General features: G+C 44.3%; 1 protein-coding gene across 3 annotated transcripts in view; it reads left to right on the top strand.

Annotated features, from left to right (window-relative positions):
• Positions 1 to 25730, top strand: part of DOCK2 (dedicator of cytokinesis 2) — a 433847-nt gene that overhangs the window by 31504 nt on the left and 376613 nt on the right. For all 3 annotated transcript variants that reach the window (XM_050794630.1, XM_050794631.1, XM_050794629.1), the window contains exons 4-9: positions 995 to 1050; positions 1533 to 1629; positions 4615 to 4763; positions 12026 to 12161; positions 14487 to 14641; positions 19566 to 19647. In XM_050794630.1, coding sequence (XP_050650587.1) covers positions 995 to 1050; positions 1533 to 1629; positions 4615 to 4763; positions 12026 to 12161; positions 14487 to 14641; positions 19566 to 19647 — 675 coding nt within the window. The remainder of the gene's footprint in view (positions 1 to 994; positions 1051 to 1532; positions 1630 to 4614; positions 4764 to 12025; positions 12162 to 14486; positions 14642 to 19565; positions 19648 to 25730) is intronic.

The following is a 25730-nucleotide window of genomic DNA, read 5'->3' as shown; positions in this document are numbered from 1 at the left end:
TCTTCTCCCTGCAACATTTCCCTAAATGCCACTCACTTGATTTATCCCTCCCTCGAGTCTCTGGGGGGTTGTGCCTTGATAAATTTGAAATTTATTCTACTGCCTTCCTTTAGAGTTGTTTGCGACATTCAGTCATCTCCTCATCCGTACATCCAGGTCAACACAGAAAGAACAGGCCTGGTTTCTACCTTCGAGGGGTTCTCTTGTTCTAACCTCATGTTTCACTGTCGTCTCCATGCGAGCAGATGCTTGCTTTGCTTGCCTCATTTTCTCTCACAGCATCTAGCACAGTGACCAGATGTCCCCAGTATGTACATTGGTTGCATTTATGAAGGAAGGTATTTCCAAGTAATTGATAAACTTACCTTGTTAACTGAGCCAAATGTATGGAGCAAGGAAATGATAGAAGCTTCTTCCTTCTTCTCTGACATGCTGTGTTGGGAGGGATGCCCCTACTCTGCTCTCTCAAAGAACAATGGAATAAATGCAGGCAGAATAGGTCTCAAATCAAACTAGCCCAAATGCACCTAGGAACGTTGTTGCTTCAGGACCAGTTATTTCTGACCTTCCGGTTGTTCCTGACCGTGAAGGGTGACTGCTTTCCGGAATTGGGCAGGTGACGGGAGAAGCAGAGCTCCTGGTCTTGCTTAAAGTCAGTGAGTGGTTTCGGTTGTCTTTCAAACGATACTGCCTTATAGCCCACCTGTAGGATGAGTGGCCATAATGGGTTGGAGCATCCCTTGGGATCTAGGGCTATTGTGAGACCTAGGGTTATTGTGGGATCTGGAGCAACTGATGGAGAACTGGAGGGAAAGCCAGATCTAAATAAGTAGATTTAGAATCCAGCCCCTGCTCTATCTGGCTCTGGGTTTATTCCTTTAAAGTCTGAGGATTTTATAAGTCAGTAGCTTTTGGAAAAAAATTATAGAGACCTAGGGTCATTCATTTCTGCGGTGATATATCTTTTTATTTCATTTTGTTTTGTTTCCAACAGGGCATTTTTCCTAAGTCATTTATCCACATCAAGGAAGTGACAGTTGAGAAAAGAAGGTATTTGCCATTCTTCACCACACTTGACCCTCCAGTGGCTCATGGATATCTCTGTCCTGTTTATTTTGAGAATCTGACTTGGCAGATCTGAGGGGTGCTCAGCTTATCTTCCTTGTGCCTGTGTGTATTTGTGGATCTCCTTTCTCTCCCTCAATGGGAGATCTGATCCAAGTTGATTCATGTTCAGATCTGACTCTGAGGGGGTATTAGTTTGGGGAATCAAACTTTTTGCTGGCGGCTACCTTAGAACTGTATTAAAGTAGATTAATCCTAAATAATGAGCCCAACCTAGCAAAGGAGGACATAACAAAGCAAGTCCCTTGTATTTGCATAACGTAATTGGTGTGGCTATTGGAGGCATTTTAGTCTAATGTCAGGAAGGGCCCTCTTCGCAGCTGCAGCTTAATGCAAATTTGTTCGTGTTTTATCTGGTCAGCACCTGGGTCTCAATTTCACACCACTTTTTCTCCCACCTTAAATAGAAATACTGAGAACATCATCCCTGCAGAAATTCCTCTGGCACAAGAAGTGACAACGACACTTTGGGAATGGGGAAGCATCTGGAAACAACTCTATGTGGTGAGACTCAGAATTGCTCCCTGAGATGGAAGCTTCTTGCAGTCTTTAGTTTGGTTCCAGTTTTCAGTTTAGCATTGAGTCAGGCAGGTGGAGGTGGCTTTGGTGACATAGCAGAGCGCACACTGTTAACGTATGAGGACATCAAGGCCTAGAGAGGATCAGGGACTTTCTCAAAGTCACAGAGCTAGCTAGTGACAGAACCATAATCAGTGGTGTCTGCTGTGAACCTTAGGTGTTTAGTACAGAAGTTGTCAAAGTTGAGCATGCATAAGAATCACCTTGAGAACTGTTAAAAATAAAGCTTCCTCCCAAGGGGTTTAATAATCTGCATTTTTAGTAAACTCGGATTTGATTTGCTAGTCTGCTGATAACACCTTGAGAAATACTGTTCTTATACTTTAATTAACCAATGGCTATTGTCCTCAGATCTATGAAGAAGTTTTGACTCTGGAAAAACAAAGAACATATTTTTGCATTTGTTTTCCCTGTTTGGAAGCAAATCTAATTTTAAATCCTCCTTTGATGCTCTCAAGCTCCTAATGAAAGCAATTAGCTAAGCAAACCATTAAGCTGAGAGTGAAAATGTCAACCAAGGCTTACTGCATGCTTATTATGGCACCGTGCACACATGCTGGTGAATGCACAGGATTTGTAGACTTACCTTTCATGGTCTTAAATGTTGACTCCCATGTGGACATTTCATAATGTCCATTATGAAGACATAATTGGCACACTCAAATTATTTGCTTTAGAAAAGTTTAGGGGGCAAATAGCATCCTTTGGCTAAAGCAATTTTTTGTTCATCTCCACTACTCTCGACCTTTTTTCTTTTTCTTTTTTTTTTTTTAAGATGGAGTATTTTTAGTAGAGATATGGTTTCACCATGTTGGTCAGGCTGGCCTTGAATTCCTGACCTCAGGTGTTCCACCCACCTCGGCCTCCCAAAGTGCTGAGATTACAGGCATGAGCCACTGTGCCCAGCCCATTAGCTGTTTTAAAACATCACAATGACATGTACCATTGAAGCTTGGCATTTTCCCTTAGGAAATCTTTGAATAGTAAGTCCATTTGCTCTAGTCAGGAGGTCCTTAAACATCTAGTACTTCAGTATCACATTCCTGATTCTTGCCATATCTGCATACAACCTGTGTAACATTTACTTAACACCTGCATTGGATCTCTTTTCAGTAAACTTGAATCTATAGACATAAAGAATGAGATAGCATGCTGCATCATTCCAGCAGTTCTCGATTCCCCGTCTCCAACTAGATGCCCCACAATTCAGTTCAACTCTGACTACCCAGGGTTAGCGCCAGACTCCATTGTTTAAAGCCTCAATCCCACAAGATAGCCCTCACTTTAGATGCCAGTCACAAGTCCTGGGTGCCCAGGCTACCTGAAGTTCTGTTGGACTTGGCTATAAATTCAGGGATTCTCACTACCCCTCCCTGCCTGGGCACTCCCTTTTCCCACTTCAGGTTTCATAATTTGTTAGAACAACTCAGAGAACTCAGGAAAGTGCTATACATATGATTACGGTTTTATTATAAATGATGTAATTCAAGAACAGCCTCGTGGAAGACAGACACAGGGCAAGGCTTAGAGGGCCACAGAGCTTCCATGTCCTCTCTCGACGCACCACCCTCCCAGCACATTGATGTGTTCACCTTCTGGGAAGCCACTCAAACATTATTCACCAAGAGTTTTAATCAGAGTTTCATTACACAGGCATAATTGATTAAATTATTGGCTATTGGTGCTTGAGCTCAATCCTCAGTCTCCCTCCCCTCCCAGAGGTTGGGGTGGGGCAGGTGGAGGGGAATGGGGCTGTTAAGTTCCAGCCCTGTAGTCATGTGGTTGGGGGTTGGGTTCCTGGTTGGTTCCTCTGCAACCAGCCCCTCATCCTGAAGCTATCTAGGGGCCCTCCTAGAGTCACCTCATTAGCATAAACTCAGGTATCATTGAAAGGCTATTGTTAGGAATAAGAAAATATATTCTTATCACTCTGGATATTGCAAGAGTTTTAGGAGCACTGCTTCAAGAACCAAGGACAAAGACCAAGTATATATATGTGTGTGTGTATATATATGTATAATATATTTTTTTATTATACCACCTTCACTTCCCCAAATGGAAAGACAAAAGTACTTGGCACAATTAGAAGAACGTTATTCAACTAAATACAATGAAAACAAGATAACATTATTTTTATTAAAAAAAATTTTGGAGACAGGGTCTCGCTCTGTCACCCAGGCCGGAGTGCAGTGGGGCCATCATAGCTCACTGGAGTTCTAAACTCCTGGGCTCAAGCGATCCTCCCGTCTCAGCCTCTGGAACATACTTGCTATTGTACCTGTCAAAAGCTCTGAGTCCAAGACCTTTTCTCTCTCTTTGTTAAAAAAGACATTAACAATGTGTGGGAGGTGTTAGAGACATATTACTATAAAACTGCAGCTTTCTCTTTCCCTTACACAGAAGGAAGGAAACAGAGTGGAAGAGAATCACCCTAGAGGTCCATGTTGTTTGACCTTGTATCTTTGTACCACGAAGAGCCATCTTGCTTTCCATAGGTGGTACACATGCCACACTTTGGGGAATGCTGCCCTAGAAGCAGTCCTTTATCATCAGAGAAATGGCCCTGGCTCCCAGCCTCAAAGGGCCTGAGCTTTGGGACCTCCATTAGGGCAGATGTTCGTAGCATTCCTGTTCAATAAATATCTTTTTGGATAAAGTCAGAAATCACTCATTCCTTAACCAAGAAGTGATTGAGCTTTTTATTTTTGCTTTTGGGAAATCCCTGTGACCCACGGGGAATAAATATTTCAACGACTAGGACCCCCACCTAATCACTTTGTAGTGGGTAGGGCTGGGAGAGAGCCTCAGGCCACGGCCCTTGACCACACTCGCCTGACTTTGGCACAGCCTGCCAAATAGATGGTCAGGCCCCTTAACGCAGGCGATTACGGGTTGTTTCTTGTCTCCTAGGCCAGCAAAAAGGAGCGTTTTCTGCAGGTGCAGTCCATGATGTACGATCTGATGGAGTGGAGGTCCCAGCTTCTCTCAGGAACCTTGCCCAAGGACGAGCTGAAGGAACTGAAGCAGAAAGTCACGTCCAAAATTGACTATGGCAACAAGTAACCTCTCTTTCCTCTGTAAAGAGGCTTTCTTCCCCCAGCCATCCTCTCTCTTCCCTTTCTCTCTCCCCAGAAGCTTGGTTTCATTTTTAGATGCAAGTTTGTCACTTTCTGTTTGGGAGAAGGTTGTGACCAATGGCTGTGCTTGTGTGCTGTTGTTACCACCCCCGGGGGACCGAGGGACACGCAGGTGGAGAGAAGGCTCGTGCTTACACGGTGTTATTACCAGGCTGAGAGATTTAGGACACTCATTTAACCTACTTCCGATGGACTAGGGAGCACAGTCATGCTGGTTCACTTTCAGCTTAGTTGTCGTTTTATCCCTGCATTTGCAAAATTCTCCCTTAAATCCCAGTGTGAGACTTAATGTCTCTTCCCCCATCCTAAAGTATCCAACCCACACACCATCAGCTAACTCAAATGCACAATTACAAAAATGTTTCCTCAAAAGGGAAGAGAAGTAAAAATTGGTTGGGATTTGAATGCTATCGAGTTAAGGAGAAAATGAGCCAATTATTTGAGGTGGGACAACCCACTGATAATAACATTATAAGTAACTCTTAATCAGAGCTCGTTGTACACCAGGCTTGCTGCTAAGTGTTTTACAGGCATTGTCTCATTTAATTCTCATAATAACTCTATGGGGCATGCAGTTTTATTATCCCCATTTTTTTCAGATGAAGAAACTGAGGGTTTTCAGTAGGGTAGGTAACTTGTCCAGAGTTGCACAGCTAGTAAATGACAGAACCTGAATTTAGACCCAGGCAGTCTGGCTCCAGGGTCCATGGGCCTCACCACTCTGCTACTTGGATAGCATTTGGGAACTATAAGGACCTCCCCTCCCTCCTGATCTTTTGAATGGCCTCCAAACATTCTGTTCATTTGCTCATTCATTCCAACCACAAACATGTATTGAGCACTTATAGTTGGCTGGATTTCCTGCTAGGTATTGGGGCTGTAGAAATAAAAGTCCCTGTCCACTCAAGGGTCACAGTTCCAATTAGGAGTAAGCCACAAGTAAACTGCTGATATGTACTGTGATAAGTTCGATAGCTCAGGAAGCAAGAGTTACTTTTAATGAACCTTAGAGAAGGAAGTCAAGGAAGACTTCCTGAAGGAGGTGACCCCTGAACTGAAGTTTGAAGGATAAAGGGATATTAAGGAGGCTCAAAACAAGAAGGAGGGTCAGGGGCTCATGAGAGAGCATGGCATACTCAAGGAACTGCAAAGCGGGTCTGAAGGCTGGAACACAGGGCCTGAGGGGGAAGTAAAAAGCCCATTTAACGGGAATAAAAAGAAGTTTCCCCAGCAGTCAGGCCAGGCTTTCTTGTCCTGCCATAAGCACTAGGAGGAGGATTCTGAGAGGAAAGTCAGTGGCTCCAACTCACAGCTGATCCAGGAACACAGTCCCTCTGCCAGTGCCTCTGTTGGCATCTGGCAAGCGTGTCCAAATCTGCTTATAAAGCACATCATCCTAAAGTGACAGGAAGGGTTTGCCATGCAGCTGCTACTGCCGTTGGTTCCATGGTGTCTTTAGCTGAGAACAATTGCAGCTGAGTGTATGGGAATTGAGGGCTGCTTTACAATGACATCTACGACCTTCAAATGTTGTTTTCTTAATGGGGGCTCCTGAGAAGAAGGACCAGGAATGGAAAAAGTGGTCGCCACTCACAGGAAGCCTTCCCTGATTTTCCACTACCCTCCTTGGGCCGGGGTAGGTGCTCTTGAAGGCCCTGAGTAGTAATTGCCTCCTTTTTGGCCCGGCTTCCCTCCTGTTGTGGGAGCTCCTATAGGATGTTGACTGTCTAAATCACCTCTATGCCTGTGCTTGGAACAAGGTGTGCACATAGTAGGGGCTCAGTGAGTGATAACTGAGAGAGTGGGTGAATGGTGGTGATGGGAGAAAAAGAAGAAAGAGGGTCCTCCCTAAACCAGCCCCTCTGCAGCATCCTCTGACCTAGCCCCGTGCTTTTAGTTCTGTCAGCTTCCTCTGGGGAAGTGAGAGATGCCCTGTGGCACAGGCTGAGACCGCAAGCTCAGGGGCCCCCTTATTTACCTGACTACTTCAGCTGCAGGCAAGAGAGTTGGGCATCTTATCACTGGCCTGATAGTTCGGGTGCTCCGAGCTCTGGTATGGGATGGGCAGCTTCCCCAAATCCAGGAGGCCCACCGTCTGGGCCGAGTGTCAGGATCAGCCTGGGACTGCCTACCTCCAACCTCCAGCAGCTGGGAGAGTGGGTGGGGGTGGCACAAAGTGGAACTGAACCTTGGAGGAATGGTCAGAATGAGCTTGTTTCTTCTCTCATTCCATTACTTCATTCAGATATCAAACTTTCTTTACACACCTGGTAGGCCCCAAGAGTATGGGGTACAGACACATACAAAATACAGCCTCTGTTTTTAGCAACAATCAAAAAGCAAGCAATGAGAAATAATGATAACTTCCAGAGTGCTCACTCATTTCCGGAGGCACGGCTTAAAGCCCTTTCCAGGTATTAACTCTGTGAAGTCTCACAACAACTTTATGAGGTAGACACTATTCTCATCCTGTTTCTCAGGTGGGGAAAGTGAGGCTCAAGAGCGATTAGGTGTGTGATCTGAGAAACCAACCTAGATGCCTCTTTGTCAACTAAGATGGACCCTAAGGTTCAGGAAACAACAGCTACCTATGGGTCGGGTTGAGCGTTCAGGGGAGCTGGCTTGGCAACTCCCTAAATTCCTACAGCTACGAGAAAAACACCCTCTTGCCAAACTCCCTAACAATAGGAGCCATCAGGCAGATTATCAGACCCCTCCTAACTCTGATTTACATCCACACCACTATAACTCTAAGTGGACAGAGGACTGGCCTGCTAAACATTCTTTTTTGATAGAGAACTGCAAACCTTAAGCCAGTTTCAGCTAGCTTAAGGCTGTCCACAAACTGTGTCCAGTAGTTCACCTTTTGATGTAAAGTGCCAAGTTTCACCTCATTTTAATAATAAACCCCACCCCAAAGTGAACATGGGCTGTATGTTACATACACGTTTACCCATAGTGTATGCTCTTGTCTCCATAAATACATTAATTTTTTCCCCAAACCTGCTGACTATGTATGATGTTGGCTCTGTGAGGCATAAAACCCAACACATCCTTCCCCTCTTCAAAGAAAGGGCACCTTCCACACATACCAGAGACTGTCTCTTCAAAGTTTGCAAACCGATGTCACTAGTAAGGTTCTCCTTTCTCTTCAAAGTTTGCAAACCAATGTCACCAGTAAGGTTCTCCTTTTGTAATGAAGCGCAGGCTCTGTTGCCCGCTGCTTGCAAAGCCAGTAACAGGGACAAAGTGCATTGTAAGGAAAGTGACTTTATTTCCAAAGCTAGTCATGGGGAAACATACAGGCTCACCCCTCTAGAAACCACTTCAAGACTCTGGGATGAGGGCAAGGGTTTCAGAAAGGGAAGCTGGATGTGGGAGGCATGCAGGGGCTGTGCAGGGTGCAGGGGCTATGTGTCTAGGCCTGATGCTGGTCTGGAGAACAGGCTGGTGCCATCTTGACAGTGGCCAGGCTGTCGATCCATCTTGAGGCAGTCTTTAAGTGGGGGAGAATTCTGTAGCTGCACCCTCATGCCTGGTTTGTTTTCAGTTAGCCCCTGGAATTTCTTAACAAGCATAGAGTTAAGTAAATGTGCATGGAGTAAGAGCGTATATGGTAGAAGAGGGAAGGGAATGGAGCTTCAAAGTAGGTTTCAAGGGTATATGTTAAGACTAAGGAAAAAAAGGTTTCTACAGTTTTTCTCAAGGCTACATCTTGAGTTTTGTTTTTTTTTTTTTTTTTTTTTTTTGAGACAGAGTCTCAATCTATTGCCCAGGTTGGAGTGCGGTGGCATGATCTCAGCTCACTGCAACCTCCACCTCCCGGGTTCAAGTGATTCTTCTGCCTCAGCCTCCCAAGTAGCTGGGACTACAGGCGCATGCTGCCACGCCTGGCTAATTTGTGTATTTTTAGTAGAGACGGGGTTTCACCACATTGGCCAGGCTGGTCTCGAACTCCTGACCTTGTGATCCACCCACCTCGGCCTCCCAAAGTGCTAGGATTACAGGTGTGAGCCACCGAGCCTGGCCAAGAAAAAAGTTTTAAAACGCATTTTGAAGCTGAGCTCCTTGGTTACACTTTCTACTATTTAGCCATCCCGGTGGTCTTTTGAACAGCAGGTGATTTTGCTCAAGATGCAGTGGAATTTGAACTGATAATGTGGCTGCAGAGTTCAAGTGCTTAACTGCTGCACTCTACTGCCTTCCAAGAGCCATGTGGGTTAATAAGGGAGGCAGAGAAGTAAACAGCCACTTTCAGTCGGAAGTCATACACATTAGGAGTGCAGGAAGCATGGGCAAGAAGGTTGGAGGATGTGGGGGTGGGAGTCAGGGTGGAGATGACAACCACTCTGAATCTAACTAGACCAGCAGGAATTATTAGGTGAAATGGAGAAGAGAAACTCAGAGGGAAAGAATGTGGGAGATGAAAGGTTCACGTGACCACGGAGAGGAAGACATGGGTGGACTGGGGCTGGAACCTTGAGGATTTTAGTGCCAAGTGAGTCTGGATTGTCCAGACAGCAGTGGGGAGCCATCACAGATTTTTAGGTGGCATATGCAGTGGTACAATCATAGCTTACTACAGTCTCCATCTCCTGGGCTCAAGTGTTCCTCCCACCTCAGCCTCCCGAGGAGCGGGGACTACAGGTGCATGTCACCATGCCCAGCTGAGTTTACCTTTTTAAAAAATTTTATTTTATACGCATACAGTGGGGGCTTTTCCCTCTACCCTCATCTAGGCTTCATTTGATCACTTCCTTGAACAGATGAGAGCAGTGGGGTTACATCCTGATGAGAGGATGCCTAAATGTTCTGCTCCCCAAAATGCATGGTGGCTGCATTCAGAGGCTGTGGAGGACAGCCTTTCCTGCCCCTAGGTCACAGGAGTCCTGTCAATCCTACTGAAGCTCCCAAAGTTCCAAGTGATTTTGATGTCCAAGGATTGAGGAATCCTCAAATGACTTCTCCACATCCCAAGATAGCCAGACCTAGGAGAATGTTTTATTCATGTATTTTAGAACTGAATCCACTTCGATACATATTGAGGAGAACAGCCAGAGAGATCTTGGCATTAAATTATGTATTGGCAATGCTCCATCTTTTCCAAGGTCAGGAGAGCCTCTGCTAAGCATTAGCTGAATGTGTTTCTTCCCCCTTAGCATTGCCATTAGGCAGCATGGCTGTGCACCATTATGAGTCATATTGAGTTGGGAGTTAATTTCCTAATGAATGTGCACAAATGGGTGAACCTTGGCTACCTTCCGACTACATTTGGACAAGATGAGAGATGTGCCTCTCAATTCGATTCTCTGATAGAGATGAAGACGTAGTCTCCTTCATTTGTCTTGCTGCCCTTCCAGAATCTGGTACTTAGTAGTGGCAACCAAGCAGGACTACGGTTGGCCTTCTCAGAATCCATCAGCCCACCTCCTGTTATCTTCTTTGTATGGACAACTGAGGCTCTTCATCTCAATATCAAGTGCAAAAGCAGTTTCAAGTTAAAGTTTCTGCAAACATACCCTACCCCACCCTGCAACCCATACATTGCTCCTAGGCTCCTCCTATCTATTATAGCAAGCATACCAGAGAGGTTGTGAGTGTGGACAGAGCTGTATTCTTAGTGTTCACTAGCTATATGACCTTGAGCAAATTAATTAGTCCTCATATCCTCAGTCTTCATTTGTAAAATGGGGTTATTAATAATATCTCCTTCATAGGGTTGTTATGAGAATTAAATGGATTAATTTTATGTAAAACACTTATCCTATGTGAGCTTATTGTAAGTGCTGTGTGAGTTTGCTGCTGTTAGTGTCACTGATGCTGGTCAGGATGACAGGTGTGATTGAAACAAATCAGTACCAAACAGGGAAAAGCTTGTGGCCTGGAAGTCAAATAGCTGAAAGCAAGCTGTGGGTAACAGTCAATATGTCTGAGATTGTTTTTCCCCAAGTGCTATTTTCAAATTTTTATTGAATAATATATAAATACCTCCTCTTTGTATATATTTTAAGAGGCTAGGTACGGTAGTAGCTGGGCATGGTGGCATGCGCCTGTAGTCCCAGCTGCTCAGGAGGCTGAGGTGGGAGGATTGCTTGAGCCCAAGAGTTCGAGGCTATGGGAAGCTATGATCACGCCACTGTACCCTAGCCTGGAAGACAGAGCAAGACCCTGACTCATTAAAAAAAAATTAAATAAATTGAGACAAGGCACATGTAACCTTTGACCCCTTTACTCCTCCAGCCCTAGGCCCCTACCTGTCCCACGGATAACTTGCGTTGGTAGTTTGGTCCTTTTTTTCATTCAGAGCTTTCTTTCATACATAAGCTTACTTTTATACATGCACCCAGATAATATATCTGGCCTATTTTTTGTTTGTTTTATTATTTATTTATTTATAAAAATAAATATTGTATGCACACTATATGCATCTTTCCATGCTTGATTTTTGCACTGAAATATATTATTAAATATAGTAAAACTATATACTATTTTAAAAGCTCTGCTATATGGTATTCCATTATAGATAGGTCACTGTTGATTTAGCCATTTCTCTTTTAGACTTTTTTTTTTTTTTTTTGGTGAGATGGAGTCTCACTCTGTCACCCAGGCTGGAGTGCAGTGGTGCAATCTTGGCTCACTGCAACTTCTGCCTCCCGGGTTCAAGCAATTCTCCTGTCTCAGCCTCCTGAGTAGCTAGGACTACAGGAGCTCACCATGATGCCCAGCTAATGTTTGTATTTTTAGCAGAGACGGGGTTTCACCATCTTGGCCAGGCTGGTCTTGAACTCCTGACCTCAGGTGATCCACCCGCCTCGGCCTCCCAAAATGTTGGGATTACAGGCATGAGTCGCCATGCCCAGCCGACATTTTGTTTTTTTTTTTCAATACTTGCTGATGCAGTCAAGGCTGCAACACATCCTAGTTCAAGTGTTGGGTGTTTCAGTTTAATACCGTGGAAAATACACCTTTTTAAAAAAATGAATGCACACTACTACAGTACCTTCCAAAGGGGGTCTACTATACCAATATGCACTCACTAGCAGTGTCCCAGGCTATCAGGGTAGAGCTCTTCTTTGCGACTGTATGATTCCCGGAAATCAGTAGAACTTTCTGGTAAAAAGCTTCTCACCAGTGACCTAAAGTTCTCCCCTGATTTATCTTCACCTCCAGTTTTTGCTTTACAGAATCCTTGAGCTGGATTTGATTGTCAGAGATGAAGACGGAAACATCTTGGACCCCGATAATACCAGCGTCATCAGCTTGTTCCATGCACATGAGGAAGCAACTGGTAAAATCACAGAGCGTATCAAAGAAGAAATGGTGAGCTTTACTAAATAGGCTTTGGCCAAGTGATCCAATAATTGAGCACATCATAAACTTAAAACAATGGGCTAATGAACCAGACTGCGTATTATTCAAGGGGATCTGTCTATGGCCTGAGATGATCAGCAGCCACATGTGTTTAACTGTGGTTTTGTACCCACATCTGTAATTCATTTAACATCCATCTCACAGGTAGTTAAATGCCAGGCAAGTTTCTCGATCTCTTGGCACTTGTAGCTTCCAGAAGGGAGAATAGAAGAAAGGCGATAAAAAATTAAATAAGTGAAAATATTAATTCCAGATGAGTTTATAAAAGGCAATGAACCAGGGTTATGTGAATCAAAGTGACTCAGGAGCTATGTTAAAAGGCACGGCCATGAAAGCCCTCTCTCAAGAGTGACATTTGAGCTGACACCTGAATCATGTGAAGGCACCAGGCCTGGGATGATCTGGGACAGGGTGTTCCAGGCAGAGGGCACAGCAGGTGCAAAGGCCCTGAGGTAGGACTGCATTCTGACTATTGAAGGAGTAGGAAAGCCAAACAAGGATGAGGTGTGGTGAACAGTGGGGGAGTTCAGGCAACGATTTGCAGAGGCAGGTAGGTGGAGCCAGATCTCGAAGGGCCTGAGGGGTTTTGGAAAAGAGTTTTGATGTTATTCCCACTGATGGGAAATCAGTGAAAGAGTTCAAGGAAAGGTTAACAGTCTGATTTTTATTAAAAAACTTATTTTAGCTGCTCTGTATTATTTGAAAGCAATTGTGTTTTTAGATTTATTAAGATATAATTTTCATACAGTACATTTCACTCATTTTAAATTATGCTTTAATGAATCGTAATAATATATTGTGTTGGATAAACGTCATGACAATCAAGATAAAGAACAGTTCCATCATCCTAAAAGTTTCTTTGTGCTCCGTCTCCAGCCCCAAACCCCGTGCAACCTATAATTTCCTGTCACTGTAGATTTGCCTTTTCTAGAGTTTCATATAAATGGAATCCATGCAGTATTAATTTTCTGTGTTTGACTTTTACTCAGCATGATGTTTTTGAGGTTTATGTTGTTGTGCATATTAACATTTTGGTCCTTTTATTACTGAGTCAGTACACCACTGACCAGTTACCAATGGTATATAGCATTGACCAATTATTGGGCATTTGGGTAAGTTTTCAGTTCAGAGCTATTATACTAATGCAACCATGAACATTGAGAAACAAATCCTTATTTGGACATGTTTTGATTCCTTTTGGGCAATACTTAGCAGTGGGATTGCTGGATCATATGATAAGTGTATATATAACTTTTTAAGGTATTGCCATGCTATTTCTTGAAATGGCTGTACAATTTTTTGTTTTTGTTTTTTTGTTTTTTTGAGACAGGGTCTCACTCTATCACCCAGGCTGGAGTGTAGTGGTGTGATCACGGCTCACTGCAGCCTTGACCCCCTGGGCTCAGGTGATTGTTCCACCTCAGGCTCCCAAGTAGCTGGGATCACAGGTGCATATCAACATGCCTGGCTAACCTTTTTTATTTTCTGTAGAGATGGGCTTTCACTGTGTTGCCCAGGCTGATCTTGAACTCCTGGACTCAAATGATCAGCCCATCTCAGCCTTCCAAAGTACTGAGATTACGGGTGTGAGCCACCACACCAGCCCAATTTTGCATTTCTACCAGCAATATATGAGAGTTTTAGTTGCTCTACATCCTTGTCAACACTTGATATTATCAGACTTTTTAACTTAGGCATACTAGCGGTTGTGTAGTGGTATCTCATTGTAGTTTTAATTTTCATTTTTCTGATGTGCAGTGATGTTGAGTATCTCTTCATGTGATTCCTGTCATTTCCACTTGTACCTTCTCTTGGGAAGTGTCTGGTCAAACATTTTGCCCATTTAAATTGGGTTATTTTCCTCAAAATTAGTTGTAAGAGTCATTCGTATATTCTAGATACAAATTCTTTGTCAGATATGTTTTGCTAGTTTCTCCAAATCTGCACCTAGCTGTTGCATCCTTCAAAGAGCAAAAGTTTATAGTTTTGATAAAATCCATTTAAGCAATATTTTTCTTTTATAGTTTTTGCTTTTTATGACACTAACTTTATGAGGAAGTCTGGGTCAGTGGCGACATTTCCCAAGATAGAAAAATACAGGCCAAGAGAGTCAAAGTGAATTGATTCAAGTTGCAGAAGCTTTTGATGGCAGAGCTGGGTGGAATGTCCAACACTTCAGGCTTGAACCCAATGTCCTTGACTATCTCTGTATTGCTCTGAGTGGTGCCAGGCTAATTTTCTCTATCTTCTTTCCTTCTTCCTTCTGCCTTTCAGTCAAAAGACCAGCCAGATTATGGAATGTATTCCCGGATCTCCTCATCCCCCACCCATAGCCTCTATGTGTTTGTGAGAAACTTTGTGTGCAGAATTGGGGAAGATGCTGAGCTCTTCATGTCTCTTTATGACCCCAACAAGCAAACGGTCATAAGGTAGGTATGTCCAGTGTTGCCCTACTTCTCTGACTGTGGGAAGCAGTGCACAGAGCATCTTTTCCTTCCATCCTCACTTACGGAGCAATTTCCACCTGGAAAAGAGACTGTGCCTTAGTGAGAACGTGGAAATAACTTCTTTGGAGGGTGTAGGAGTTGAGTGGAAGTGTTATTTACCACCAGTTTTTTCCCACAGTGGAGTTTATGGTTGTAGGGTTTTGTAAAATAGATTTTGATTACCAGAAAACAGTCAGAAATAATAAGATTCAGACAAGTAGCATTGGCTAGAATAAAAATGTCTACTACTTTTTTGTTTTGAGACAGGGTCTCACTCTGCTGCCCAGGCTGGAGTGTATGGGTGCGATCACAGCTCACTGTAGCCTTGAACTCCTAGGCTCAAACGATTCTCCCACCTCAGCCTCCTGAGTATCTGGGACTATAGGCATGCGCCACCACACCCGGTTAATTTTTAATTTTTTGTAGAGGCAGGGTCTTGCTGCATTGTCCCGTCTGGTGTCGAACTCTTGGCTTCGAGTGATCCTCCCACCTTGGCTTCCCAAAGTGCTGGGATTATAGGTGTCAGCCACTGCTCCCTGCCAGTATCTACTTTCAGAATAGGAGTTAAGAAGTGAATGCTCCAAATCCTCTGTAGCGGCAATAGGCTAAGGGTATAGGCTCTGAGATTCGTCTGGGTTCACATCTTGGCCCCAGCCTTTACTCTTTCTTAACGTGGGGCAGGTTGTTAATATTTCTTAAGCCTGAGTTTCCCATCTGCACAATGTGAGTGCTGACCTCACAGGGTCATTTCCTTCAGGCTTTAATGAGAAAGAGTTGCGATGCACAAGGCCTGGCACATGGTGCCTGTACTGCAAGGGGCAGTGGCTGTTATCATTACTACTTTAATAAGTTGTTCTTGGCAATGGAGGAAGTGAGGGAACTTCTGGGTGCCTTGGCTCAAGGAAGGGAAAATACTTTTGGGAATCTCCAGGGAAGAGACTTTGCTGCTCCTCCAGCTCCCACTGCCAGACTCCTAGCCTCTGCTCAGACCATCCTTCCTCTCAAGCAACCACTGCCTGTCCCCTCCATTAGGGTTTTAGACCAAGACATGGTCTCATATTTGAGGCCACTGACTGTGAATACAGGCGTGCGCCACCACGCCTGGCTAATTTTTAATTTTTTTGTAGAGACACACATTAGAAAGGAGCTAGAACATGATCTCTCTGCTTTTGTCTTCCTGGCTTGTTGATGTCTTCCTGGCTTGTTGCTATGATGATGAAATGAATGAATACACCATGCCTGGTGAATAGTGGTGCTTCAGTAAACAGCAGCCTCTTGGAGACATGCATAAAACTGGAGGGGCTGTCCATCTCAGAAGAATGTGCTGGGGTCTGTACATTGTCCCATCTAATCCTCACGGTTCCGTGTCATTAGGATGAGAAAATGAGGCTCAGGGAAGTCAAGCAACTTGCCCAAAGTCGCAAATATTTGTAAAGAGCGGAGCTGGGATTTATACACAGGCCCATCTGACTCCAAAGACAAGCTATTTCCCACTTAAGTCTGTCACCAAGGAATGAATTGTGTCAAGTATTCTAAACCGTTTTCACCAGGGTTTCAGTACCATTATGGTGGAAAGGTATTTATTATGCACCAAAGTCCCTAACCTTAAAGATTCAGCCCAATTCACCTGGCTTAGCCTTCGTGGACACTGAGAATGAGTGTCCCTGGTCCCTTAGGCCCACCTTGAATTGCTTTGGGTGTCAGAGGCAGAGGCCCCTTGCTGTTTCCTTTCAGTTACTCCCAAGGTTCCTGAAAGGCTCACTGGTTGCAGTTTCAGGAGCCTTGGAAGCAACTGAGAGGGAATAGTATGGGGCCTATGACACACAACAGATCTGAAAGTGCTCACAAGCAGATCCTAAAAGTGCTTACTGCCTGCCACATTGACGAGGGAGTGTGGTTGGCTGGCCCCATCTCAGTGATGGATGGCTGGACCATCTCTGTGGAGGGAGGCCATGAATCAGCAAGGTGGCAGCTGTGCTCCCTGCCGTGCCACCTGGCATGCCATGCTCAATGGGGTGTGCCTGAGTGACATCTCTGAGAGTGCTGGAGATGAGAGCCAGCCCTGGGAGAGTGGGGATGAGCAGAGGGAGGAGGACAAAGCGGGTAGAAACCAGCAATCGCATAAAGAGGAGAAAGCAAAGGAAAAAGAGAAGAGGCACAATGCAGGAAGTGGGGAGGGGAATCTGGGAACACTCCCAATGTCAGTCTCACTATGAAGAGCTGCTCTTCCCCTAAGCAAGAAATCTGGGCTCCTGCCTGCTCTGGCCAGGGTCGACATACAGTGAAAAACAGGCATGTTAAGACATCTTCAGTGTGGCCCAGATGTGGACTGGGGAGAATATAGCTGGGATCGATGTTTCAGTGTTGGACTGAATCATGGTCAGGTCCCCAGTAGATCCCTGAAGGGATCCTGTTTGGGAAATTTAATGTAAATTTTTACAGGACAAAAGAGAAGCAGTTCAGGTATCAGTCTAGTAGTAAGTCTTATGCCCAAAAATTGTGTGATGAGGAGTTGGAATAGTACTCCTTGTTCCTCCGAGGAGGGTGTCATTTGGAGGAGGTCTTACCTGTCTTGGTGCCGTAGCCTTCAGATTCTACCACCTAGATCTTCCTGGGTGAGGACGGATGGGGCCAGCTCAGCCCTCCAGATTGCTGTCCTTATTTATGATTTTTATGATTGTGCTTCTCCTGGAAGAAAATTGCTGATGCTTGCTGTTTAGATGTAGCAAGCTGGGTCACTGAGGGGCTTGCCTACATATGATGGAAGTTACTGGAATGTGTCTAAGCATTTCACTAACAACAGTACAGAAATTACCAACGAGAAATAATTAAAAATAAAAAAAAAATTTTGGATGGAGCATTCCTGGTTAGTTTACTGCAAACTCCACTACAATTTTTAGATCTTACTGAAAAAAACACAAAAGATGAAAAGATCCACTTAACTTGATTGAGGTTTAAGCATTGGTTAATCTGGGACTATGTTCATTTTTGCTATTGGCCCCACTGCCTGCTTGAACTCTGCTCAGTTTGCTCTCATTAACCTTTTAGGGGTGACTGGAGAAAGAGGAACCAGACATTAGAGATAAAAAAAAAAAAGCTGTAAAAGGAAGTCACGTCCCTTTAATTTTGCTGAATTCTTTTATGCCTTCTTAGGCTAACTTGAGTTTTAAATTTTTTAAAAATCTTGTTTTTAATTCAAAGTAATGGGCACTTATTTAGCACTGACTATATGCTCCTAGATGGCATGGAAAGTCTGATGACTCAACTCAGCAAACTATATTAAGCTTCTTCTAACTTAAATAAGTGCTAGACTTCTCTGTCTTCCTGGAGTGATGGGACTGACCAGCATGATGGCTGCTAGGAGATGTGAGATGGTAAAGAATCGTATGTCAGAACCATGTAGCTGCTCCTCATAAAACCCTCCAATGGGTTTCCATTACTCTCAGCATCAAGACAAAATCCTTGAATGACCTACAAAGCCTATGTGATCTAGCATCTCCCTCTAATTTTTCTCTTGTAACTTTCCCTTGAATCTGTTTGTTTTTATTTATTTTTTTGAGATGGGGGTCTCCCTTTTTACCCAGGCTGGAGTGCAGTGGCACAACCTCTGCTCACTGCAACCTCCGCCTTCCAGGTTCAAGTGATTCTCCTGCCTCAACCACCCTAGTAGCTGGGACTACAGGTGTGTACTGCCACACCTGGCTACTTTTTAAATATTTTTAGTAGAGATGGGGTTTCACCATGTTGCCCAGGCTGGTCTCGAACTCCTGACCTCAGATGATCTGCCCACCTTGGCCTCGCAAAGTGCTGGGATTACAGGCATGAGTCACTGCGCCCAGCCCCCTTGAATCTGTTTCTTAGATGCATCCAGCTCCTTCTTGACTCATGGCCTTTACTTATGTTGACTTTGCCTGAAACATTTCCCTTTCCTACCTTCTTTTCCTGACCAACTTTATTTCATGTCATTTCCTCAGCAAAGACTTCCTTGACCACCCACTAGGTCAGGTCCATTTGATATACATTAATACAACATCCTGAACTTTTCCTTTATACAGGCTGACTATTCCTTATTTAAAATGCTTGGGACCAGAAGTGTTTTGGATTTCAGATTTTCTCTTGGATTTTGGAATATTTGCATTATATATACCTACCAGTAGAGCATCTCTAATCCAAAAGTCTGAAATCTAAAATGTTCTGATGAACATTTCCTTTGAGCATCATGTTGACACTTAAAAATTTTCAGGTTTGGGAGCATTTCATATTTTGGATTTTTAGATTCAGGGTTCTTAGCTTGTAGCACAATTTTATATAAATAGTGTCACAATGGCATTTAAACAGTTGTTTAATTGTATCTTAGATAATGGCTGAGACCCTATATGACCCATCACAGTATGACATTCCACTCAAGGAAACAGCTCTACATTCAAAGGGTAACTTAAAGTAATTCAGATCTTTACTCAGTGTTGAATGGGGAATGGGCCGGAAAGGGTAAATATATTCTTAATGTCCAATAAAATATACTAAAGTCCTTTCCCCTGTCATCTCTGCCATTCTCAGTAACCTCTATCAGTATGCAGATGCTCTTCAAAAATATTAGACAGCTGTGCCAGAATTTGCTTAGCAGATGGGAGAGGGACAGAAGTGGGAAATACACATATGTTAATAGTTCTTTGCTCTTGCCCGTCTAATGTCTGTCTCTCAACACAACTGTGATCTCTCGGAGGGAAGGACCATTTCTATCTTAAACAGCTGCCTACACCCAGCAGCCAGTAATGTGTTGGGCACATAGTAGATGCTTGGTGAATGTTTTTATTAAATGGATGCCAGGTCCCCTGTCAGTAACAGGCTGCCACTCTTCTTCCCACAGTGAGAACTACCTAGTGCGATGGGGCAGCCGGGGCTTCCCTAAGGAGATTGAGATGCTCAACAACCTGAAGGTGGTCTTCACGGTGAGTGTGCACCCTCTTCTCATTACCGTGTTCCCCACCCACGAAAACGTAACCTTGGAAATAAGGCTGGTCAGAAGCTCAGGGTGGAGTGTGGCTCTCCTGCAGAGCTGTGTTCTGGGCTTCATGCAGAAATCCGAAGCCGACAAAGGACATTGTGTGCCTTGAGGAAGCTTTTGGGAAGATGGATGTTCACCTCTGTCTCTCCTCATCTCTCCCTATCTGTCTGACTCCTGCATACACACTGAACAGATGCAGAATGCTACATAAACAAGCACCAACTTCTTTGAGCAATAATGCCCAGGTGAACTGGGCACAACAGCTATTTTGATTTTCCAGTTCATTCATGATTAACCTGAGTTCCTTTCTTTGTTCAGGGCTTTCTGAAAAATCTTTCTAAAATATATCAGAAAAAAATAGGACCTTCCTAGAACATTGACTGCCTTGGTAAATTGGACATTCTGAACATAATTAAGTCATAGATGACTAACGATCTGGTGGGTCCTTAGGATCATCCTTCTAAATACCAATACTCACTGGGCAAGACATGTACATAGAAATGTTGAAATCAATTGTTATTTGGATGATTTATTTCTGAGAGTGAAGCTGGCTTTTTAGCTCTGAATAGTGGAAACGGGAAAGAAGGAGATAAGTAAAGGTTATAATTTCCGGTACAGACCCATTTCTCATCCTGTCTCCATAAGGGTGTGTGCTAAGAGTGTGATTTTTTATGGATTTATTTATTTTTTTTGAGATGGAGTCTCGCTCTGTGGCTCAGGCTGGAGTGCAGTGGCACCATCTCGGCTCTCCTGGGTTCAAGCAATTCTCCTGCCTCAGCCTCCTGAGTAGCTGGAATTATAGGCGTACACCACTACACTGGGCTCATATTTGTATTTTTAGTAGAGATGAGGTTTCACCATGTTGGTCAGGCTGGTCTCGAACTCCTGACTTCGTGATCTGTCTGCCTCGGCCTCCCAAAGTGCTGGAATTACAGGTGTGAGCCACTGCGCCCAGCAAGTGTGATCTTAAGACACCTAAATATCTTAGCATTGTCTGTAAGCTCCTTTGGGGAGAACATTATTTATGAGATTTTTTCCACTATATTGCCTGTATCCGCAAGGGAAATTACAGAGAAGGAGTCAGGGAGGGATTTGGACATTGACCAAACAGATGAGTTGGATCCAGGAGTGACCGACATGCTAGATTAACCTACCTTGCTCTACAATAATTTTCCAGTTACAGCCCATTAATTGCAACGTCTTATGTTATGTTGTGATTAGACTGAGGTATAGCTGATTAATTTTGTTTGTTATTTTCTTAAAAAATGGGCCAGAGGCATGGAATAGGATCATAGGTTCTAATTGCTTAGGCAAAGTTGCCTTGGCATATATAGATGTGCCTCCATCCTGTTTATCTGTTATTAGTTAGAAGGAGGAGCCTATTTGTTTTCTTGATAAATAGGAGAGTCCCACAGGCCTTCCTGATTAAACCACAAGACAGATGTTTCGTGAGAGGGTGAAGGACGGGGAATCAATCAGTGGTTCATTTTGCAGAGAACCAATTCATGATGTAAACATGGGGGAAAGAGCATCAGTAAATTTGTGTCACACAGCATTAATGAGAATGTAATGTTACCTTCATGGAATTCTGCCTGGGCCACGCTTCGGCTCCTCAGAACAAGTGGAGTTGAGTGCCTTGGTTGACAGGCTCAACAGGCGGATGCTTCCCTCTGTTGACATGATCAGAGTCCTGATTTGGGGGTGTATTAGTTCATTCTTGCATGGCTATAAAGAAATCCCTGAAACTGGGTACTTTGTAAAGAAAAGAGGTTTAATTGGCTCATAGTTCTGCAGACTGTACGAGAAGCATGATGTTGGCATCTGCTCGACTTCTCGGGGTGCCTCAGGAAACTTGCCATCATGGCAGAAGGCAAAGGGAAAGCAGCCTTGTCCTATGTGGCCAGAGCAGGAAAAAGAGAGACAGGGAGAGGTGCTACCCACTTTTAAACAACCAGGTCTTAGGAGAACTTGCTATCATCATTTCTCATGGTGTTAAACCATAAGAAAGCACCCCCATGATCCAGTCACCTCCCATCAGGTCCCACCTCCAGCCTGGGGATTACATTTTAACATGAGATTTGGGTGGGGACAGTGATCCAGACCATATCAGGGGCAAGGAAGGTGATGGTGCTCTCACTTCTTGTATCGATCCAAGAGCTAGCCAATGAGTGCCTACTATGCATGTGCTCTGTGCAAAGCACTGGCGATACAGCAGTGAGTGCTTTCATGGTGCAGTGGGGTTAAATTCAGATAATAAAATGCATGCACAAATAAACAAGAGCAATGTCAGAAAGCAATCCAAGCAACGCAGGATAATTAAAACAGGGTGATGTGATGGTATGTGACTGGAAGTTACTTTCAACTGGGTGGTGAGGTGACATTTAAATTAGAGATGAGATAAGACTTGGCAAGCATGTGTCTTGCTGGCCTTATTTCCTCCCTCTCTGGATGTTAGCTCTTCCTGGTCTCCTATGTTGGGGGAAGGCTTCCAGCTCTTTGAGCCTCTCTGAGCCTGGCATGTAGGTCCAGTTGACTGTTGACTTTCCTCCTGTTTTGTTTTATTTATTTATGTATGTATTTATTTATTTATTTTTATTTTTATTTTTTGAGATGGAGTCTTGCTCTGTCGCCAGGCTGGAGGGCAGTGGTGTAATCTCGGCTCACTGCAACCTCCACCTCCTGGGTTCAAGCAATCCCCCTGCCTCAGCCTCCCAAGTAGCTGGGACTACAGGCGCATGCCACCACACCCGGCTAATTTTTTGTATTTTAGTATAGACAGGGTTTCACCATGTTGGCCAGGATAGTCTCAATCTTCTGACCTCATGATCCACCCACCTCTGCCTCCCAAAGTGCTGGGATTACAGGCGTAAGCCAATGCTCCCGGCCCTTTCCCTCTGTTTTGTAAGGGTGCACCCCACAAGGCTGTGTAAGAGGAAAGCAGCATATACTATGAGGTTCCCTAAGATTTAGCCCAGTTTTGGGGTGGCTGCTAACACACAGGAAACAAGAGTGAACAATAAAAGAAGAACTAATGAGTTCCTAAATCAGGTGTCACTTGTTAAGTTCCATTGTCCTGCTTCCCCAACACTTTCGAGTTTTATAAGGCCAAAGCAGAAATGACTGGGAGACACCATGGTTTGGAGCAAAATTCTGTATAAGGATTGCCAGTTGACACACCCTCCAGAGAATATAATGTGAATATAACATTTGGCTATTTTTTATACTTTAAGATTCTTTAGTGTGGAGGTGTGTGTGGGGGGCGGCAGTGAGGGCGCCGTCCGATGAGACAGCTCTAAGAAGTCTGATATCTTCCTTTGAGCAAGTAAAAAATTTTTAAGAGAAGAGGGTGGAATGGGGGCTTACCTAGGAATCTTCTAGGTTTATGTAGTATATTAGTTTGCTAGGCCTGCCATAACTATCACAGATTGGTTCATATAAGCAAAAGAAATGTATTTTCTCAAAATTCTGGAGTCTAGAAGTCTGAGATTAAGGTGCTGGGAGGGTTGGTTTTCTTCCTAGGCCTCTTGTCTTGGTTTGCAGATGCCTGTCTTCTCCCTGAGTATTCACCGGGATCTTCTCTCTGTTTGTGCGCTGATATCTTCTAAGGACAACAGTCATACTGACCAAACCACCTCTTTTTAACTTAATTACTTATTTAAAGACCCTGTTTCCAAATGCAGTCATATTGTGAGACACTGAAGATTAGGTATTCGATATATGAATTTGGGGTATGTGTGTGTGTGGTGGGGGTGGGGGGGTGCAAATCAGCCCCTTCGTGTCTAGGAAGCTTTCAGGTATCAGGGCCTCTGTGGCTCTGAAATACCTCTGAAAGGCACCAATCTAAGTATTTCAAAAATATGAAGAATCCTAATTTGAGGAGAGAAGGTATTAGGGATGGAGGTCATTATGAAGGAAGCAGGATTCAAGTTTTAAGGATGGAAAGGATGTGGATATGTAGAGGAGGAAGAGGCAAGCATTGGAGGGGAGGTGTGGGAACAGGCTGGTCAGGAAGAAAGATCCAGAGTTGGAAGTGAGCATTGTGTGTTTACAGAGCAATAAAGAAATCTTTGTGACAAAAATAACCTACTTATATTCAGAGAGTCATGGGGAATCAGTGGGCTAGGACAGCTGGATATATTATGTCTAGGTCCTTTCATGTCAACTGGGAAAGAGTAGAACTAATAGGGTAGGAAATAGGGAGCTATTAGTGTTGTTGGGGGGAGAGAAATGTTATAATAGCTGCAATGTCTAAAGATGAATTCGTAAGAGATTTCAGGGTGGTTTGGAAGAAGGAGTCAGGCCAGAGACAAGGCTGTTCCAACCATCTGGATGTGAGATAATTGGGATCTCAAATTCAAATGCCTGCAGAACAAGGCAAGGGACGAAGATGACGGGGTGGGGCGTCTTTCTTAGCCTGAAAAGCAGATGTCCATTCCTGCAGCTGGTGGATGGACAGCCCTTGTACCAGTCAGTGCTCTCCGGGGAAACAGAACCCATGGAATGTAAGTTTGAGATGCTAAAGGTAGGCTGGCAGTCTGGAAACTCAGGCAGGATTTCTATACCACAGTCTTGAGGCAGAATTCCTCCTTGTCTGGGAAACCTCAGTTTTTGCTCTTAAGACCTTCAGCTGGTTGGATGAGGCCCACAGACATTATAGAACGTCATCTCCTTTACTTAGTCAGCTGGTTGTAGATATTAATCAGGTCTACAAAATACCTTCATAGCAACATCCAGACAGGTGTTTGACCAAACAGCTAGGCACCACAACCTAGCCAGGTTGACATATGAAATTTAACCATCACGGTCCCCAAGCAGGAAGGTGTGGACCACACTGGGGCCTTGCCTTGTTCCCAGAGATTTCTCACAGCCCCACTCCTTTCCTCCTATACCAGCATAGTGAGAGGTTGGGGATGGCAGCTGTGCATTGGTCCTGGATCTGACGTGAGCTGACAGCTTGTTCCCAGTGCATTTGCCCACAGGAGAATTAACTCGAAGGAGAATAAACTGTTCCCTTTTGAGACCTGGCCCAGGGTATTCTACTCTGATGCCAACAGCATGCCTTGTTGTTTCTTCCTGAGCTGATCCTCACTGGCACGGGGCCCTGGGATCACTGAAGTTTTTAGATTTGAGCAGGCAGTCAGGAGTTTCGTCCTGCGTGCCTGTCTGATGGCAAGGGAGCTGTACTGTAGTAGCTGTGTTTGTGGTCTTTGGTGTCAGGAACTGGGCTGAAAGCCCAGAGTCTCATGGGCTATGGTCATGACCTTGGGGAAGCCTCTTATCTTCTTTGTGTCTCAGTTTCCCCATCTGTAAAATGGGGATGCAATAATTGTATGTACTTCAGAGATGTGAGGGACTGAATCTGATCATGCATGAATCGCTTAGCATAGTGGATGAGACATTAGTGCATTTCACCACTTTTGGCTTTTCTAGACTCAGTTGAGCTGGGTCTGGTGGCTCCTGTCTTTAATCCCAGCACTTTGGGAGGCTGATGTGGGAGGATTGCTTGAACCCAAGAGTTTGAAATCAGCCTGGATAACATAGTGAGATCCCATCTCTAAAACAAACAAACAAAAAAATTAGCTGGGCATGGTGGCTCGTGCCTGTAGTCCGAGCTACTCAAGAGGCTGAGGTGGGAGGATTATTTGAATCTGGGAGATTGAGGCTGCAGTGAGCTGTGATCATGCCACTGCCATCTAGCCTGTGTGACAGAGTGAAGCCCTGTCTTCAAATAAAGTAAATAAATAAACAAACACACAGATAGTTAACTGCAGTTTCCTGACCCCTTGAAGTCAGGTGCGGCCATATGCCTTTCTTTGGCAAATGACATGCAAGCAAAAATGATGTGCACCTCTCTTGGGTAGAGGATTTAAGAGCTGGAAGTGATTTGCCACATTCCTTTCCCCTGCCACAGAGACAATGAGAGCAGCTGTGCTGAGACAGAGCTGCCAGCCAGGGCCCCAGAGTAAGTAAGTAATCAGAGCCCCCACCCCTCTGCATTGGCCCTGTAGACTGCACTAGAAGTAAACT

Source organism: Macaca thibetana, chromosome 6, assembly GCF_024542745.1.
Source record: "Macaca thibetana thibetana isolate TM-01 chromosome 6, ASM2454274v1, whole genome shotgun sequence".
NCBI lineage: Eukaryota > Metazoa > Chordata > Mammalia > Primates > Cercopithecidae > Macaca > Macaca thibetana.
The sequence above is the reverse complement of the archived record's forward strand: the minus strand, read 5'-3'. Positions and strand labels throughout refer to the sequence as shown.